General features: G+C 38.5%; 1 protein-coding gene across 1 annotated transcript in view; it reads right to left on the bottom strand.

Moving 5' to 3' along the window:
• The window catches only part of MYO16 (myosin XVI), a 412,211-nt gene that overhangs the window by 296,468 nt on the left and 96,577 nt on the right, over positions 1-19,166 (bottom strand). Inside the window, exon 2 of the mRNA XM_037377384.1 lies at positions 10,910-11,173. Within this exon, the coding sequence (XP_037233281.1) occupies positions 10,910-11,135 (226 nt within the window). The 5' untranslated portion in view covers positions 11,136-11,173. The remainder of the gene's footprint in view (positions 1-10,909; positions 11,174-19,166) is intronic.

Below are 19,166 nucleotides of genomic sequence, written 5' to 3'. Positions count from 1 at the left end.
GTCTATAAAGGTTTTCTGTTAAACCAGATTATGATCTTAAAAAGCTGGATTCATGTGTAGGGGTAATGGTCTTCTGAATATTTTTTCTTGACATTTTAGTTTGTGAAAGCCTTTTGAATTAGCTCCTGATCATGCAAAGTCATGAATAATTTACATACTGGCTTGTCCCACTGAAAAAATTCTTTATGTCATAGTCCACCAAAATAAATAATTGATAATTTTGCAAATGTGTTCAAAGGTAAATAAATAAAATTCTTGGAAAAATTGTGTATTTTTACAAAGGTTTCCTCATAAATACTATGTTTTACACTTGTAATTGAGGTAACATTTAAAACTATGTTTTCTAGTTAACAAAGTGTGGTTTTGTTTGGATTTATAGGGTTAAGGTTCAAGAATGGGTTTATCTACATACAAGGCAAGCAATTCAGTGCCTATATTTTAGAAATCTCTTATTCAAAGAAAAATCCAAAAGTTAAGGTTCTAGAAACTCTGTAAATTAGTAAGAAAAAGGCATACTTTTCAGAGACACAATCATTGAATCCTTTAGGATGACCTTAGAGACACTCAAAAACATCAAACGGGAATCGCTAATATGCCAGTCTTGATTTAGTCAGAGCTTAAATATGTGAAACGGGGCTGCACATAGTTCAGTATATATCCCTGTTTTCAAAACACAGTTAGTAGCAGAGATCATGACAACATCAAGGTTTTTGTACAACAGCTTACAAGCGGTCAACTTCCTACAGTTTATTATACTATAAGCAAGACCACCTTGATTCAATTTGCCTCTCAGGCCCATTCCCCACGAGAAAGCCATGCCAGGCTGGACACTGCTTGAGAGACTTAAGGTGTTGCTCTTGAAGCAACCCACAGGCAAAACCTGTAGGCTAGCAAAAATGGGTGAGTGACAGCTCCAGCCTCAGTTCTGTGGAGAAAAGGAGGAAGCTATAACTCCATTTGATGATAATGCAGACTAATTACATTTGGTGTGAATTCCCCCTACTAGAGGGGGACCCAAAAAGGAGAGATGCTTTGTCTTTTGTTCCCTACTTGGTATGGGCAGAGGATAGCTGTTCAAATCAAAGTAGTTCTGGGCATATGCAGAAACAAAAACTGCAGCTGAAAGAACCCAGGGAGATTTCAGGGCTAAAAGAAAAGTAGCCAGGGAGCAGAAGCACTCCTGTGGTTAGGTGGTCCACAGGGAGAAAAAGGGCTAGATAAAATTCACACCATCAAACCTATCCTTCAGTTTTTTGGTACGTTATACCTTCTGTGTTTTAGTTTTTCCAATTAAATAAGTGTTGTATATTAGGAATCATGCATATTTTTATCAACAAAAAATAGTTTAACATTCAGTTTTTATCTCAGCTTTACCAAATTACTAAAAATGTAAACACATGGACAAAAAACCAAAAAGCACATATGGAATCCTGTAGGAATTCAAATGTATTCAAATTTCATCTCCCTGTGATTTTATGATTGCTTTTCAAATGGGCTGCTTTAATTACTTAACATCTGTTACCCAATAACTAAAGGCATTATGTTTCCCTGTGTCATAACAAAAAGATGCCTTGTGTTGCTGAATTCAGGGCACATGATGCTAAACAAGATTAACAACCATGCTGAACCTATAGGACTGAAGCCTTGCTCTGGTTTGAAATGTGCCTCTACCTTCTGGGCCTTTGAAACAGCTTCTTGATCAATAGGTGGATTAAGATGGTTGCTTGATGCTTCATTTTTCTATACACAGAACTGATTAAATCACTAGCATGTCTGAAAATCAGCTAGCTTAGTGTCTTCCAAAGTTACAGACAAAACGAGTTCCCAATACAGAATGCATGCATTTGTTTGTCTTGTGGATGTATTCATTTCCAGTATACATTTTTCTTTCTTTGCAAGAGCCCTGATTGGGCAGAATTTTGTGTACTTCATTAATTTTATATGCTCTGAATAGTCTCTTGACTTCACTATTCAGTGTCTAGTGTTCATGTCTCTTAAGGATTGTACAATAAATATTAAATTGTATAAATTACCATACATATGTATTGTGATTTCTTCTACAATAGTTCCTACTAAATCAACATTTGGCAATAGTCACTTCTAGATTATCATCTAATGTACATATTTCTCCTCTGATTCAAAGGAAACTAGCTGCAAAATCCAAAATAGCTCTGTATGGGCAAACCACCCTGTTATTTTATATATAGTGAATTCCATATGCTTTCCCAGTAGGGGAAAAAAAAAAAAAAAAAAGAAAAGAAAAAGAAAGAAGTCTAGATGAAATTTAGAGTGAGAGCAAATAGTAATCTAAAATTAAAATATATTAAATGATAGCACAATCCTGAAACAAAGCACCATAAAACCTGAGAAATCTATTTGTGCTTTATATTTCCAAAAGGATTGATCATGCTAAAGGAAATTGAGTATGTAATCCCTCAAATACATTTTAGCTGCCCGGTAGTTCTGTTTCAAATGTTCTTGAATATGCTATATTTTAAATTTCTCAAACTAAGATTAGATTAAATTGATTTTTTTCCCTCTTCATGATATCACCATACAGCAAATTATTAATCAGTGTCATTCATCTAATTTAGGATGATATTATATAGGTTTTGAGCCAAGATTTCAATTTTTTATTTTGGAGGCTTCCTTTTCTCATGAAGGCATGTGCATACTAAACACACTACAACTGTTTGCCATTTTATCCTGCTCAGGGTTGGAATGATTGGTGAAAGTGAGGTTTCCCAAAAGAGAGTGTAAAGTCAAAAGCACACAGAAAACTGGGAAAAACAGCCTAATACTAATTCACCAATCATGTTTGTATTTCTGGCCTTTATGCTTTTGGTGTAATAAACAGGGGTTTATATACTTAGTAAAATATCGCATGCATTTAATATTTCCCATAATATCACTTCTATAATTTTACCCCTGCCTCTTCAGAAGGTTGTAGCTGAGACAAACAGTATACAAAAGAAATGCTAATTAAAGTACCTTGGGGAGGAGAAGGGAATGAAAAAACCTGATATTAAATATTAATCATAAGAAACAAGGCAGGAAGATTTTTAAAGGTGGAAGTAAACAAAAATGGGTTGTTGTAATTTGTGATGGCATAGATTGATCTGCACTTTCACGCAGAGGTCCTATTTTCAAGAGTCACATTTTTAACTCAACATGATGAGGGGGGTGTGCCTAGTTTAGGGAAACTCTGGCTTAGTGATAAAAACCCAATTTGTCAGATTTAATGCTACACCTATTACACCTCTTTCCTAAATGTTAAGCATAATAATGTGCTTTATTGCTTTGTCTTTCTGTTAATCTGTTCTATTATGGCAATACTCTGTCCTCAGTAAACATATTCTTTTATCTTTGGGTCTGGTCTAGAGCAAAGATGCCTCTGAACTACTGACACAGAGAAAATCAATCCTCATCCAAAGCTCTGGTGAGTTTTAAAGACCAGGCATCGCCATGCCTCACTTTCTAACTACTCATCCCAGCACATGCAACAGGTAAAAACAGAAAAGCTGCCTGCAATCAGTTTGAGAAGAGGTGTCTTCAAATGTCTAAAAATGTAGGCTGAAAGTCAGAATCCCAAGGGCAGACAGGTTAACTGAATATATTCCCACTCTTCTTAATTATAAAAATGTTTGCGATAAATAGTCAATGTTACACACTCTCAGTGGTCTTCACTCCTCAGCCTCTTTCTCCAGCTTCCTGCTACCTGACAACAGGCTTCACCTAATGGAGTCTTACATTCACAAACCTGTCATTACTGCCCGTGTCCTGGCTCTTCCAGCTTTTTAAAAAGACTGCTGGCTGGCAACCCTTAAACTTGATCTCTGAGGATCAGTAAGTTTGCCGACATATGTTTGCCAGACACAGGGAGTGCAACCCACTGTTTTCCAGAACAACTTCTCTGTAACCAACCAAGCTGTTTGTACCGCAGATAGAACAGTAAAGCATAAGCAAGCCTACTGTAATAAGATGCAAAAATAAGAAATCAGTTAGTAGATTTGGAAACGATACAAGAAGTAATAAAAAATGTACTTTAGTTCAGCTCAGTTTCAGCCTCGGTTTTCTGTTTCAAATTATTTGTATACTTTTTTCTGTGTCTAGGAACGGTCACTATAACATCTTTGACACATTCTCCTAACTGCTGAAGGCTAATGGTCAGCTCATATGCCACCACAAATTAAAGATTCATTCTTCTTTTGAACAGATTTTGCTTTCCCTTCCCCTGAGCCCTTTTTATAACCTAAAGTAGTTAAGATACAAATTACACTCCAGCACCATCCGCACCTGTACCCATTTTATGCTTCCTTACACACACTTTTAATGAATGCAACTGAAATTTATCATAATATTGCACATTATACAGTGCTTATGAAAAATAACAAATAATACTAAAACCTTCCATTATATTGATGTTCCAGTCCTCTCAAATATCACAATACCACCAAATCTCACAATAGCATTACCTCTTTCAAATTACTAGAGATACTGGCATTAAGGAGAGGAAGTGAAATGGGATTCCTGTTTTCTTCCCTGCACTAAGCAACTACTCTGCAGCCAACCTGCTGGGGTGAGGACCCAGTCCTGGAAGGTCTCCCCCAGCAGTGGACACTACAGAAAAAGTAGGGTATTAGTGTCTTCTGCTTTTTAGACCACCTTTTCCAGGCATCCTGTGGTGAGAGAAGGGAGAGTAAGGCTGTCCCCAGCCACTGCAGCCTACTGCTAAAGGCAAAGAGCCACGCTGGTAGCTCTGCAGGTTCAGGAAGAAGCTCAGGTGGAGTTGAGGTCTGAGTAAAACACAGTATCAGGCTCAACCTCCATGGAAAGGAGCAAGAATCATTATTACAGATGCAGCACTAGTGCTAACACTGGCTTTCTTTGGTGTTGTGGCCACTCAGAACCAAGGCTGCTACAGAATCAGCATATTGGCCATTAAAAGGATTAAATGGGATTTAATTAGGTTTAGGGAATTGCATTTCCCTTTTGAAATGCTGATTTTCACAGGAGTACCTCTTTTGTCTCAAGACTGAGTTGATGGCTCTCTGGACTTCCTACCCTGACCTTCCATGCCCTGCCAGCATGCAGACCTTATGGCATATATCATGACTACATTACAACTTAAGAGTTTTCATAACAAAAGATACGACATACACAGAATTTGTGACAGCCCTATGATTTGGGTAATGTTGCAGAATGTCTGAAAGGCTGGGTTACAGAATATACCGAAAGATGACCGAAACTAAACCAGTGCTTTAGTTTCCCCTCTTTGTGAGATTTTGGGTACAGGGCTGTCACATTCACTTTTAGCTACTGTTTTCATTATGGCAAGTTTACCAGTTCATGCTCAAAAAAGTCACCTTTTTCAAAGCAGCCACTGTTTACCATTTTGGTCAGTGGCAATAACTCCACCATTGCTTCAGGAAGGATGTATATCCCTTATTCTCAAGAAGCCAAAATACTAAGACATGTTCAGAATGACTACCTTGTATGTGAAGTAGAAACTTAGGCTTTGACTCACTCAGAGTATTTCCTGACTGTTCAGTCCATTTCCTAATCACCTGTACGTGAGTCTAAGCTGATGTGTGGGCTCAACAAATACTGGAGTATGTGTATCAGAGAAGAAAATTTGAGTGTACACTAATGCTCAGTGCAGGCACAAGCATGACTGTTTCACAGTGAGAAGGAATGGGATGCAGAAGCCTGCTCTAGCTACTACATTTTCCAGTTTGCAGTAAAATTATATGACTGATATCAGCAGGACAAAAGTCCTGCTTTCCATTATTAATAGAGGTTTAACATCTCACAGAACAAAGCTATATAGGATTTAAAGGTGAATGAACTACAGGTATTCCCTTGCCAGCAGTAGACATGGAAAGAACCAGTGTTAGAAAACAGTGCACTCACTCATTCACCAGCTTCTGCTTCTACACGTCTTCACTGAGAATGATAGATGCAGAATCTCTCAAAATGCTCACTGTTAGTAGTGTGGGTGAATGTGGCCCACCAACAGCACTAAAAAGCGTATTACTTTAAAAAAGAGAAATTGCAGGAAGCTGCAAGGTGAAAGAAAAGAAGGATTTCCTTTCAATCTCCCAGGGTCAGATAAAAGCCTAAATATCAGTTAGCAATAACTTTATTTTTTTAATATATATATAAATGTAAAATAATACATATTTTATTTATTATTTAAATAAAACCAATAATTTAAAAATATAATTAATAATTTTAAATACCTCCGAACAGAACAAAGATACACCATTTTGATATTTATTAACTTTTAGAAAAATATAATAAGCCTATATTTAATTTCTAAACTTGAGATGAAGCAGGTCACTGGTAAGAATTTCTAAAAACCCAATTAAAAGTAATTTTAATGCAAACTAATGATCATATCTATTAGCATGGAGTATCAGAGATTCATTTTGTGTCCAGTAGCAGCTGCTACAGTAATTTTGGAAAAGATATATTGCATTCTTCATGAATAACAAAACCAATGAATTCTTAAGAGTGAAATTCTGATTAGACTCAGGTGTTAAGTGTCTCTGTACTGGTCACATTATAATTAATCATTATATATATTCATAGTATCCAATTTATCTCACCTACCAAACCAGACTACTTCTCACCATTTCATAATGCGCTGTCCAGTCTATATAATTTATGATATAAATGATATAGAAAATAAGAAATGAGTCCCTGGACTTCAATTGGGAAGCTACTTCTATTCTACTGTTGTGTCCTCTTTCTACTTTCTGTACTACACTTTCTGCATTCCTTTCATAGAACTGTAAAACAACCCTCTCTAGCTGTCTCGTACATCTATAGAATGGGTGTTCTTTCTTGCTGAATTACTACTAGTTGCATTCAAACCCGTCCAAATGTGGGCATTGCTTTATCACTCTCATAGGTCTTCATCTCCTTTGTAGTCATTCTCTTCAATTCCTCCTGGTTGTTGTCCTTCCATGGTCTCCATGCAATGTAGCTGCATTTTCTACTTAATCCGTACGTGTAAGTGACATAGATTTTTCACACCCAGACCCTAAACCAAGTTAAACTACTCTGGGATTCATCAAGAAATAGGATTTTGATTAACAGTCTCAGAGGAGTGCAAAACAGTCAAGCTGACTTCAGAATTGCTTCTATTTAAAGAATGGTGGGAGCACATAGATGTGGGTAAAGCATTTAAGAGCCCAAGATTTGCAAACAATTCCTAAATACATCTAAAATTTGAAGAAAATAGGCCTAGCTGCCATTCTGTGTGGATGATTCTACTTTTTTGTAATTCTGTTGTTGTATACTCTCTTGCAAAGGTAAACTGGAAGAAAACTGTATGAATCACAGAATTTTAGCCTCTGGATTTTCAGTTTCATTTTACAAAAACTCGATACCCTGAAACCTGTGAAGCTTGAGGATTCATAAGCACTTTGAACCCAAGGATCACAAAACCAGTACCAAACCATTTACAGCAGGGGTCCTCAAACTACGGCCCGCGGGCTGGATACGGCCCCCCAGGGTCCTCAATCCGGCCCCTGGTATTTACAGACACACACACCCCACCCCGCCAGGGGTTGGTGGGGAAACCAAGCAGCCGCAGATGACTGCCTGCCACTTCATCCGCGCGCCGGCCCCCTGGTTAAAAAGTTTGAGGACCCCTGGTTTACAGTCTCATCACAAAATTGATTCCATCTATGTGTACCCAGTTATTTAAAGTATCCAAATTGCACAGTCCTCTTCTTGGCCACCACAGTCTGCCCATACATCCTGAAAGGCAGAATCAGGCTTATTTACAGCCAGGTAAGTTATACCTTGAGTGGAATTAATCTCTTCAAAGTCACTGCAGTTCAAGCTCACAAAATTAATTTCCTATAAGGAAAGGTGTTGCCTGATAGAATTTAGTTGACTAAAGCTGAATACTGGTTATGTTGTACCACACATTTACACTTGTTATTAAATATCTCATTATAAACAAAATGTCTAGTCTGAAAATTGTCTCTGAAAAAGATCTTCAAACTGCATTAAAATACCCTGCTGCCAATGATTAATATTGAGTAAACAAAACAAAATTTTTGAAGATTTGCTGAGCTCTTATCTTGATTACTTTCAGCATTTATTCCCAAAATATATAATATTCGGATCAGTCTGAATCCCATTTTTTCACAGGATAACAGCTTATATTCATACAGCAGAAGGAGTTTTATTTTAAGTCATTAAATTATTACTAATTCATGTTAAGGTATTTCTCTGCTACTTACTTGCATTGAGCTACTTTTTTAAAAAAATGCTTGTTCAATGCCCACCTTTTCCAATGAGAAGTAATTTTTAAATACTTATTACTGAATTTGTTTCCCTATATTTGAATTGAACGTAACTGTGGATGTTGTTCGTTACTGAGCACAATGTGCAATAAAAGCCAGATCCTGGAGACCAGACATGAATTTATAGGAAGAAGAGAAAGCTGACAGGTTGTTAAAACCTGTCTCCCGTGTTTGTTTACTTAACTCAGTATTACAACCTTTTTCTCAGTCCCTCAGGCCATTTCACCAAAAGCAAGGAGCTGAAGACATGGCGTGACATTTGAAGAGCCAGGAAATGTGTGCTTGTTCCCTTCTGCAGTCTTATATTACAGTCATTTCTGCCTTAGGACCAGTGAAGGGGAGAGTTGAGATCTTTTCACACCAGAGCTGTATTTACTCCAGCTGTGCAGGTAAAGTTGATGTGAAACTGCAGTGAGGTGGAGGATACTCCATACTATTAACAGGACCCGACACAACCAGCTTACTGGCTATGTATAACCATTAGTAAACAGTGATGGGCAATATGAATGATGAATGTTGAATGACTGACTGAAATATGAATAACCAGACAAGAGAAGCAGGTGGTGCCAAAAGCACAGCTTCCCCAGCTATCCCTGTTTCAGTGGAATTACTTCAGCCTATGTCTCGACTGGCCTTTTGGATGGGAAACCCATTACTCTTTGGAGGCACTAGGTGTGCTTCCAGACCACACCTTCCAGTTCAGTTTTATCTGAATGGAATCTAGTTTGCATGTTCCATAAAACAAGATCAAACACAGTAAATGGATATGATATTTGCCACAAAAGCATATGCCTAATTTGAAATGAAATCCTAATGTAGATATACTCCCTAAAGAGTCACGGTTGGATGTTCCACTCAGCAACAACAGTAGGAGAGCAGCTTTTATGTATATGAGTTAATATAATTTTTTTAAATTGGCTCACATGATAACAGTTCTCAGTATAGCCTTATTCACCTCAAAGCAAACATTTGGCTAAAATCACAAGACAGGTACTTGCAGGTCCGCAAGCTTCTTAAAGACAAAAATCACATTTTTTCATAGTCCTGGGAAAGGTCCACAGGCATCAAATTCAGCATAGTGTTGTTAGTTATACTGGGGTTATCTGAAGACTATTTGAGCTCCTTCCTTCTGGGGATCTATTTCATCTGTTTCAAGCGTAGGATACCATTCCTCTTCTTCCCTCACCTTACTTTCCTCTGCCTAAGTACCTTCCCTTTATGCTCATGCTATTCAGTCTCAGCATTTGCTGAACTTTCCATTCTGATTCAGGTGCAGCTCAAGGCCAAGTATGGGCAACATAACAGACGGTTGATGCCCCATCAACACTCCCATAAGCAAGCTACATTACTTCAGCATAAATGTCAAAAATAGCTTCAAGTATCTGGCTTTTACAAAATGCTGACAGTCATATCTAGCATTCTGCTTTGTTTTTTAGAGAAGCTGGGAGCTATGGAAACATGGAGGAAGAAGATCTTCACTTATAATCCCTGCACTTTTACACACTAGGAGACCGGAATGAAAGGTTGTAAATTTTATTTGTAACTTAGTTGTAAATTATACCCAGGGCACTCACTTGAAAAGTTCTTTGATTACTTTCCTGTATAGATTTAAATGTGTAAGACTATACTTCAGTGATAGGCAATGATAGTTACAAATGCCCATTAAAATGAAGATTCAGGAGTGAGTAAAAAACCTATACCTAATCAAACTGATATAAATTAGGAGACACTTGCCAATTTGTTTGTGTGATGTGACCCTATTTCAAAGCCTTCCACATTCAGGTAGTTTTGTGCTAATGTGATTACAAAAGCTGCCATAAAATCTGTTTGAAAGGGGTTGTTAAAAGCATTGCATCGGTTCTTTTCTTCTGTGCCTCCCACACAATAATGTGGGGTTTCCTGGGGACTTTGATTCATGGGGACTTCTAAAACTTGAGAGATCCTTACTGCAAGCTTTGGTTCCCTTTTGAGGTGTAAATCACAAAATTTCTCAGATTACTACTGGTGGGACCAGGGTTTCAAACAACACCAGGAAACTAAAAACAGAACACCTAAAATGTGTTTAAGTACTGCAAAAGGACACAGACATAATTTCACAACCAGAAAGATGACCCACTGTCTGCTGTGAGTATGGTCCAACACCATCTCATTGCTCTAGCCAGGCCAGTGTCATTAATAGCACAATTCGTTACTCCAGACTATGGCTAAAATCAAGAAATTAATTTTCAAAGTAACTTGTGTTAAATTCTATGGCTCATATAGGTAAGTAAAAGGCCACACATAATAATGATTATAGTCTTTACTGGTTTTGAAGGACATTATTTTACACATATCTTAACCTCAGAATAAATTAATTTGGTTTCTGAAGGTTTATTATCTATACCTTATTAATTTCAGTAACCAGGTATATAATATGCTGTATGCAATACGTGTCTGTGTATTCTATTACAACAGTCATTTTATGATTACTGTCATGCAAAATTGTATTTTTCCTAATGACAGGTAAGTAGAACAGGGAAGCTTTTCCTCTGAAACTTTTAGCTATACAAAAAGAAAAAAGTAGCTTTTTCTACATTAATAAGTACCTTCTTTATCATCATGACGTATGATTGCATCTTGTATCATATCAGCAAGATCAAAATGAACTCGATGATTCTTTCCATGTTTCAGTTTTTTCACGTAGCCCTCCCGTTTCTGGAAAGCTTTTTCTCGTTCATAATATGCCTTTATTTGGTCACAGCGCATCCGCTTCACCAGCCGCTGCCGCTGGCCGAGAGGGAGGGACTCCAGCAAGCACTGCTCAATTTCCATCTCATGGGACCGAAAAACATTACATAGCTGGAAACAGCCTGTAAGAAATTAAAGACAAACACATTTAGAGCATGCAACACTGTGTTTTCAAATATACCATGAAACCACCACCAATATTCTTGTTGTTCTTTCTAACCGTGCGTAAATCTGTCACTTGAGCTCCTCCTACTTGACCAACACTGACTACAGAGAGTACATATGATTATCATTTACTTTTTGGAAACAAAAGATAACTCATTCCATGAAATCACTGATGCTTTTTTTAAAAGTTAACTCATTTCATGTAAACAAATGTGAATAGAAAGAGGCCTAAAGGTTCAAATGGGAGGTGGGCAAAATATCTAAATAATTCAATATAATTCAAGTGGCTTGCATTTGCTTACAAACAGGAGACTGTTATGCAGAGAAATGCCAGTCTGATGTCCATGCTTCTTTTTTATTCATTTTTGCCTTGCTTTAGGTTAGCAAATTCCTGTTATTCAGTGAGAACAAAAGTCATCATATCATAATTATAATAAGTTAATTAGCATGCAGTCAGTACTCAGGCAACTATCTATTAAAAACATCAGTCATTTCAGATTCCTAACTATGTGTATGACTGAGGGGGGGGGGGCGTTGGCATCCACATGTAATCTTTTAATGACACCCTCAGATATGAAATCTTCACGTGGAAACTGATCACAAATGTGTCTTTGATTCAGTTAATCCTAAAGTTCATAGCATTACCTTTAAGTCAGATTCCTCTTTTGTTGTTACTGTAAAATCTGGTACTTTTACTGATATTGCAGTAACAGTGATGTTCTTTTTCAGTATGTTCTCTTTTCCACTGAGAGTGAAGACCACAAGAGGCTACTTGCTGCTAGTTGCTTTTCAGGGCACAGCTCTGTTGCAAAAGGAGACTAGTGGATCGTCAGATTATTTTATTGCCTGAGCCCTTGGATGTGAATTAATGTTCATCAACTATGTACCCACTAACCTACCCTAAGACCCTTTGATGTGGTGGCTGGACACCACCCAATCACTCTGATTCTCATTTTCTGCTTTACATACAGATTTTCTTCATATGGGAGCTAGTTGCCCAAATTTGTTTTCTAAGGACTGTCAGCAGCCCAGATGAGAGAAAATTTTCTCTCCTTAGTTTTATGGAAGAGCTTTTAAAGGAGATGTAGACTCAAGTCACCTTGGGCAGTTAAGACTACCAAAATTAAGCATTACTGTGCAACTCTAATTAGGCCTGCTTTTGTCTACCCATTTTGCTAAATCTGTAATTACATCATCAAAGGACCCCTACCGCATGCAGGGCAATAGTTGAGTAGTGCTGACTAAATGACAACTTTGTTTTCTCCTTGTTGCTTGATATATGTCTAATTTACTGAATACCATCCAAACCGTGCCCTGAAGGCATAATTAATAATTTGCTGACAGGCTTTTGTGAAGCTCACATCATTAGAGCATATAAACGCTTTACAAATATTTATTTATTTTAATTTAGAAATAAGAGGGATAAGGGGGCATTCTTATCTATATTCTCTACTGAAGAACTGAAAGACAATAATTTTCTTTTTAAGTCACTAATTTTGGGTGTCCAAGTCAAGAATTCTATATTCTTTTCTTGAAGTTTTGTGTTTTGCTTTAAAGGCATAGCATTCTGTAAACTACTACATATCATACTACCATAATAAAATACTATCAAAGTGATAGTCCTAGGTCTGTATGCCAATCACTCTATAAATTATATCTATTACATTATATATTTATTTGTATACTATTATTATATTATAAGTTATTTATTTTGTTTATTATATATTCTGTGTACTCACTGTGTATTAGAAACCAAGGTCTTAAACCAGACTTGCCTAAACTGGGGAGCATACATTTAAACAAAAAGTTCCCAGAATGTCTTGCTGAGAAACTCCGTAACAGAAGCAGACACAGAATACAATTCTACAGGTCAAGTACAGTCAACTTCTTTTAGCGCAGACTACCCTTTCCCTCCCTATAATTTTTGTTCCTTTCTTAGCATGGCCTTCTAGTTAGAAGAAAATGAGTTGTCAAACTAAAAACTGGAAAAAAGTATTGGCTTGCATTAAGCCAAAACAGACCCTTTTTTATTGCATGTCAAAAGTCAGCAACTCCTCCTGTATAAAACAATTTTTTCCATTTGACCTTAAATGATATGTTTCATTTCTGAGCACATGTCGGAAAAAACAAGGAAATGAAAGGGTAGCTCCATAAAGCTGCAGAAGATGTAACTTTATTCCCTGCTTCAGTCCCAGTGTTCAGAGCATTCAATCAAATAGAAGATCTGCACTCATTCCACCCTCAGCCCGAGGTAGTTTGTGACTGCATCTCCTTTCTGTCATGATAGTACTGGGGAATGAGCAAACCTCAAATTTTCCCTATTAGAATTGTTCTGCTTTGTATAAAATATTTCAGTACCCATGCCTTAAGTCTACACAGTATTTTTGGCTTGTAAGACTCTAAGCTTATACTCTAACACTTCTAAATCTGGGTATAGAGCCTGCCAGCCAGGCTCTCGCCTCAGAGGGAAAACCAGCCTGCTGTGTTAAACCATGTTTGACCATGCAGCCAAGAGTCCTGATGTACAAGAGTTTTATCTTTGCTCTGTTCCTTCCTTCTCTTTTATGAAAGGAAGAAGGAGCAGCCACACACTTGGGCTACTACTGAAGTTGCTGTCAATATCTGGAAAACTCCAGTGAGGAAAATAATGTTGCTGCTGTTTTACTTTTAGCTATAAATCAGCATTGTCTGCTGACAGCAGACTTTAACAGTATCTTTGCTTTTCCTCAGCTTAGGTCATGTGCAGCCTCTGCTCTTAAGAAGAACCGGTAGCGTTCACTGCCACATCACAACTGAGACCGGTGCAAGCTCTAGGACACCTCTGGTGTCACAGTGCTCTGCTTCTCCAGAGTGAGAAATCAAACAAATTAGCTTAATGTCTTGGTCAAGCTGAGCACAGCAAAGATGAGCTCATACTGCCAGATTCCAGTTTTGAGAAGAGCATGTCTGGCTTAGTGTCCTCTGCCCCTCCACTGGGATGACTTTCAGCCTGCATGAATGCCAGTCTACTTGCTCCATGAAGAACAGTGCTTCACTGCCAGATCTGGCCTCACAGTGGTTTCCAGTGTGTGGTCAGAGTCAAACATTCAGGCACATTGAGAAGAGGGCTCTTAATCCACTTGGGCGCTGGTGTCAGCTCAAAAGTAATCAGTCACATATGGGATTTTTTTCTCTCAGCATATCTGGAACCTGATACATCCCAGATGAGATCAGTATCTGATGGGATATAATAGCTGCAGGTCAGCAGCCTTGTTAGGTTAAACCTGGATTAAACAACATAGTAAAGATGCAGACAAGGCAAACTCTCCAAATTAATCTTTCAGAAGGTCATCTTCAAGGCGTGCAATGTACAGTCCCAGTTTTAAAACCAGGCAGATCTCTGCTCTGATTCTGGTAGCCTACTGAGCATGGGGAACTGCTGACAGCACAAGAGGCAGACAGAGCTTTCTGGCTATCACCCTGAGAGAGCTGGACTCAATCAAATCCAGGAGGGTTATAGACATGCTTCTGGAGGAAATCCTTTGGATTGCTTAGTGCCACTTTGAGCAGTGGGTGGTTAATCACCAACATCAGATCAAGTAACTGTCTTGTCTAGCAAAGTCTTGAAAATCTCTGTTAATGGATTCTCCAAGTTCTCTTGGTAACCTGTTCCAGTGCTGCACCTGCCTTCTATCAAAAATGCCTTAGGTTTTTATGGTGGCCACTATCCCTTGTTACTACTGTCACTACTGAATTGAGTTCATTTTGTAACTTGTTTAATCATCCTGGTAGCCTTCTTCTGCCCTCACTCCGCTTTCTTAATGTCCATCTTACACTGGAGGGACCAAGACTACACATATACTTGCAGGCGCAGCTTCACTAGCCCCAAGTAGAAGCAGACAACAGCTTCCCTTAGTCTGCTGGCTGTACTCCTCCTAATATAACTTGCTATGTGGTTTGCCTTATTTACACCCAGCATGCAGGGCTGGCTCCCATTCAACTTTGTGTCCACTGCAAATCCTTGCATCCTCTTTAGCAGGGCTGCAGCTCAAGTCAGTCAGTTCCCAGCCTGTATCAACGCATAGGGTTAGCCCATCTCATGCATGAAAATACACATTTCCCTTGCTGAACTGCACAAAGTTTCTCTCAGCCCAATTCTCAGGATTAATCATAGAATCATTTGGGTTGGAAAAGATCTTTGAGATCATCAAGTCCAGCTGTTAACCCAGGACTGCCAAGTCCACACTAAACCGTGACCAAAAGCACCACATCTGTGCGTCTTTTAAACATTTAGGCAGCCTGTTCCAACACTTGACTGTCCTTTCAGTGAAGAAATTGTTCCTAATATCCAATCTAAACCTCTCGTAGTGTAACTTAAGGCTATTGCCTCTTGTCCTGTTGCTAATTATCTGGGAGAAAAGACCTACCCCCACTTCACTCCAACCTCCTTTCAGGTAGTTGTAGAGGGCAATAAGGTCCCCCTGAGTCTCTTCTCCAGACTAAACAACCTCAATTCTCTCAGCCGGTACTCCTAAGACTTGCACTCCAGACCCTTCACCAGCTTTGTTGCCCTTCTCTGGACATGCTCCAGCACCTCCATGTCCCTCTTGCAGTGAGGGGCCCAAAACTGGACACAGTATTCACGTTGTCGTCTCGCCAGCACCAAGTACAGGGGGACAATCACAATCACTTCCCTTGTCCTGCTGCCACACTGTTTCTGATACAAGCCAGGATGCTTTGGCTGCCTTGGCCACCTGGGCACACTGCTGGCTCATCTTCAGCTGGCTGCTGACCAGCACCCCCAGGCCCTTTCCCACCAGGCAGCTTTCCAGCCGCTCTGCCCCAAGCCTGTAGCGCTGCGTGGGGTTGCTGTGACCCAAGTGCAGGGCCCAGCACTGAGCCTTGTTGAACCTCATACAGCTGGCCTTGGCCCATCAATCCAGCCTGTCCAGACCTTTCTGCAAGGCTTTCCTACTGTCAAGCAGATCAACACTCTCCCCTCAACTTGGTGTCGTCTGGAAACTTAGTGAGCGTACACTTGATCGCCTCGTCCAGATCATCAATAAAGATACGAAACAGCACTGACTCCAGTACTGAGCCCTGTGGAACACCTCTTGCACCCAGCTGCCAGCTGGATGTAATTCCATTTACTACCACTCTTTGTGCTTGGCTGTCCAGCTAGCTTTTTACCCAGCACAGAGTACACCCATTCAAGCCATGAGCAGCCAGTTTCTCCAGAATAATCCTGGTAAGCTCTACCATTCAAAGTATGCCAAGCAGTCTGTCCTAATTGAGCATTGCCAACAGCAGCAACAGCTTCAGCTGTGAAGAAAGTCTCCAGGAAAAAATAGCTGCTAAAATCCACAATTTTATTAGATGGATGTGAACTGTTACTAATTAAAACCTGACAGCTACAGCCAGGCTCAAAAGCAAAGCTATTAGAGCCTCCTAAAGGGTAACATGTGCATCAGGTCTGTCCATCTTTTTCCATATATGAGAAAAATAGCACAAACTGGTACACTGAACTGGTACAAGAACTTTGTATGGGACCCATTCAAATATCAGAAGATATATTTCAACCAGAGCTGTCTTTGAGTAAGCTTGTCAGGAGGCAGTGTGGTAACATGAGGAAAGGTTTGTGGGTAGGAAGAAAGGTTGCCTTCTGAATCTATTTGCATAAGAATTTGTATCTTATTACATAAGATATCATATCTGAAGATTAATTCATGTGGTTCTTGCCTCCGTGTATGACAAATTAAAGTTATGTACAGTGATTTGATAAGGTCACTGTGACTGTCATGGTATATTGCACTGAATAACTCATTAGCAGTGTCTCCATCAAAACACTGAAAAAGCTTACCAGGGTATTATTTATTTAATGAGATGCCCTGGACCAAAACAACTAGAATATACATGATTATTGATATGTTTTTGGTTTTAAGCTCTGCATCTTCTGTAACAGCACACAATATAAAAGCCTTTATGAAACACTGAAATATTATATCACATTGGTTCTTAACTAGCACAGGGCAAAGGAAGTCACTACCACTGTAACTAACAGGGGAAAAAAACCCAAAAAAGTTTCAAGGATGCTTGCTTATGTAGAGCTTTCACTGACTGGGTCCACCCAAAACCACTAGAAAGAGAAGAACCATTGCTACAAAACAACCCATTCATAAAATTGTAGCAATTTACTCAGAATTGGACAGAGTGCCAGTTGCATTACAACACAAATTACAAGCTTGATCCTGCCTGTATGAACAAGGGATTTCTGAGGAAAGAGGAACTGCTTGCTTTGAATTGTCACTGGTTCTCACTGTGAAGGTGAGAGAAGGAATATTTTGTGGCACTACAGGCACCAGCTCCTGAATTGTTTGGGAAGGGTGATGAAATGTAACATCAGAGGAACACCGTAAACAGAGAGGAAGAATGTGATTGCTACAGACATTTTCTTCCATTGCCTGCAGGTGATATGAGCCCAACTAACTTTATGGTCTGCAGGAACATTTTTGCCATACATCTTTTCAGAAACCATATGGATACAGCTTTCCTTTATATCTCCATTTCTTAGGGCTTTATGTCACTTAACTTTAGTCAATTGCTCTGGCATTTAAATTGGGAGTCTAGTCATCCTAAAAAAAATGCACCTTATATAGTAATTCACATCACCTGGAGGTAATTATGTTCCTATCTAATCTGAATCACATGTCATCAGGAGGCATTTCCAGAATGTGAAGCTGAATGCCTATATACAAGTTCACACAGGCACTACAAAAAAGTTTGCCACTGTACACATACGTATTGTATTTTGACATTTCATATGATATAAATATTTGCAGTTGTGATTCAGAGAACTAAGTACTCCTGGACCCTGATGATTGTGTGTTTTCAAAAGTATGGTAACATAAAAAAAACCCAAAACTTGACTCTTCATTAAAGGCATACAACCAACCAAACTGCTGACGCTGCTTAATGCAGCGAGCATCTCAAATATGGCGACACAGAATTACAGCGCAAAATGCTTAAAACTACAAATTTGTGAATACTAAGACACATGCTTACTTTTATTTATGTAAACATGTTGATTTTGATGATATTTTAAACAATGAGTAATTAAGCTTCTGGATGTTTGTGAGACTACGGTCTTTACAGTATAGAAACAAAAGGTAGAAGGCTTAAATTAACATGGAAAATGGCAATCTGAGATTCTGAGAACGTATCTACTCGATACTGCTACCTAAACAATATTCTTTAAACATCTTGATCTCATTAAAGGAAAAATGGTAAAAAATAAAAACCCCTGTGAAACATACACTGTGTTTAGCTTGGGTCCTCTGACACTTCAGGCCCAATATTGGTCTGTTCTTGCTAAAGGTACCACATCAGGCCCTCGTCATAACTACAGTTTAAACCCTACATTTTAATTGTCCTGTGCTTCAGAAAGGCAAAATGTTTGAAAATTTCAATAACTTCAGTGAAGTGTTAAATAGAATAGCGTTCATTAAATAACAAAAGAAAAAAGTCATTTTTTAAATAAAAACTGTACTATTACACGACACTTTTAAAATTGTCTAACTAAACATATTCATTAACAAAGATATGTGGGAAAAGTATGCAGTGAGCGGCAAGTGCTTTATCACTTACAGACCCAGACACATGGATGGTATAAATCAATGCCGCTTCATCCAGTTGCAAATGCTGCATTAATTTACACCCCATGCTTGATAACAGAAATGAGACCAGAAACTAGAGCAGTGACCCTTTGAGTAATGCACTTTGCCTTTATACATGACTTTACTATACATGATGATTTTCTACCAACAATGCATATTATTTAAATGTATTAAATTAGAAATAATACTTTATTAGTATTTATGCAGCTGAACTGAATTCCATATGAAATCAGTGATACAAATACATCTAACTGAAGTTAAAGTATCTGGACAACAGATCAATGTATTTTTTAGAGGT

This window comes from Falco rusticolus, chromosome 2 (genome assembly GCF_015220075.1).
Source record: "Falco rusticolus isolate bFalRus1 chromosome 2, bFalRus1.pri, whole genome shotgun sequence".
In the NCBI taxonomy this organism is placed as follows: Eukaryota; Metazoa; Chordata; class Aves; order Falconiformes; family Falconidae; genus Falco; species Falco rusticolus.
This window is presented reverse-complemented; position numbering and strand designations above follow the sequence as displayed.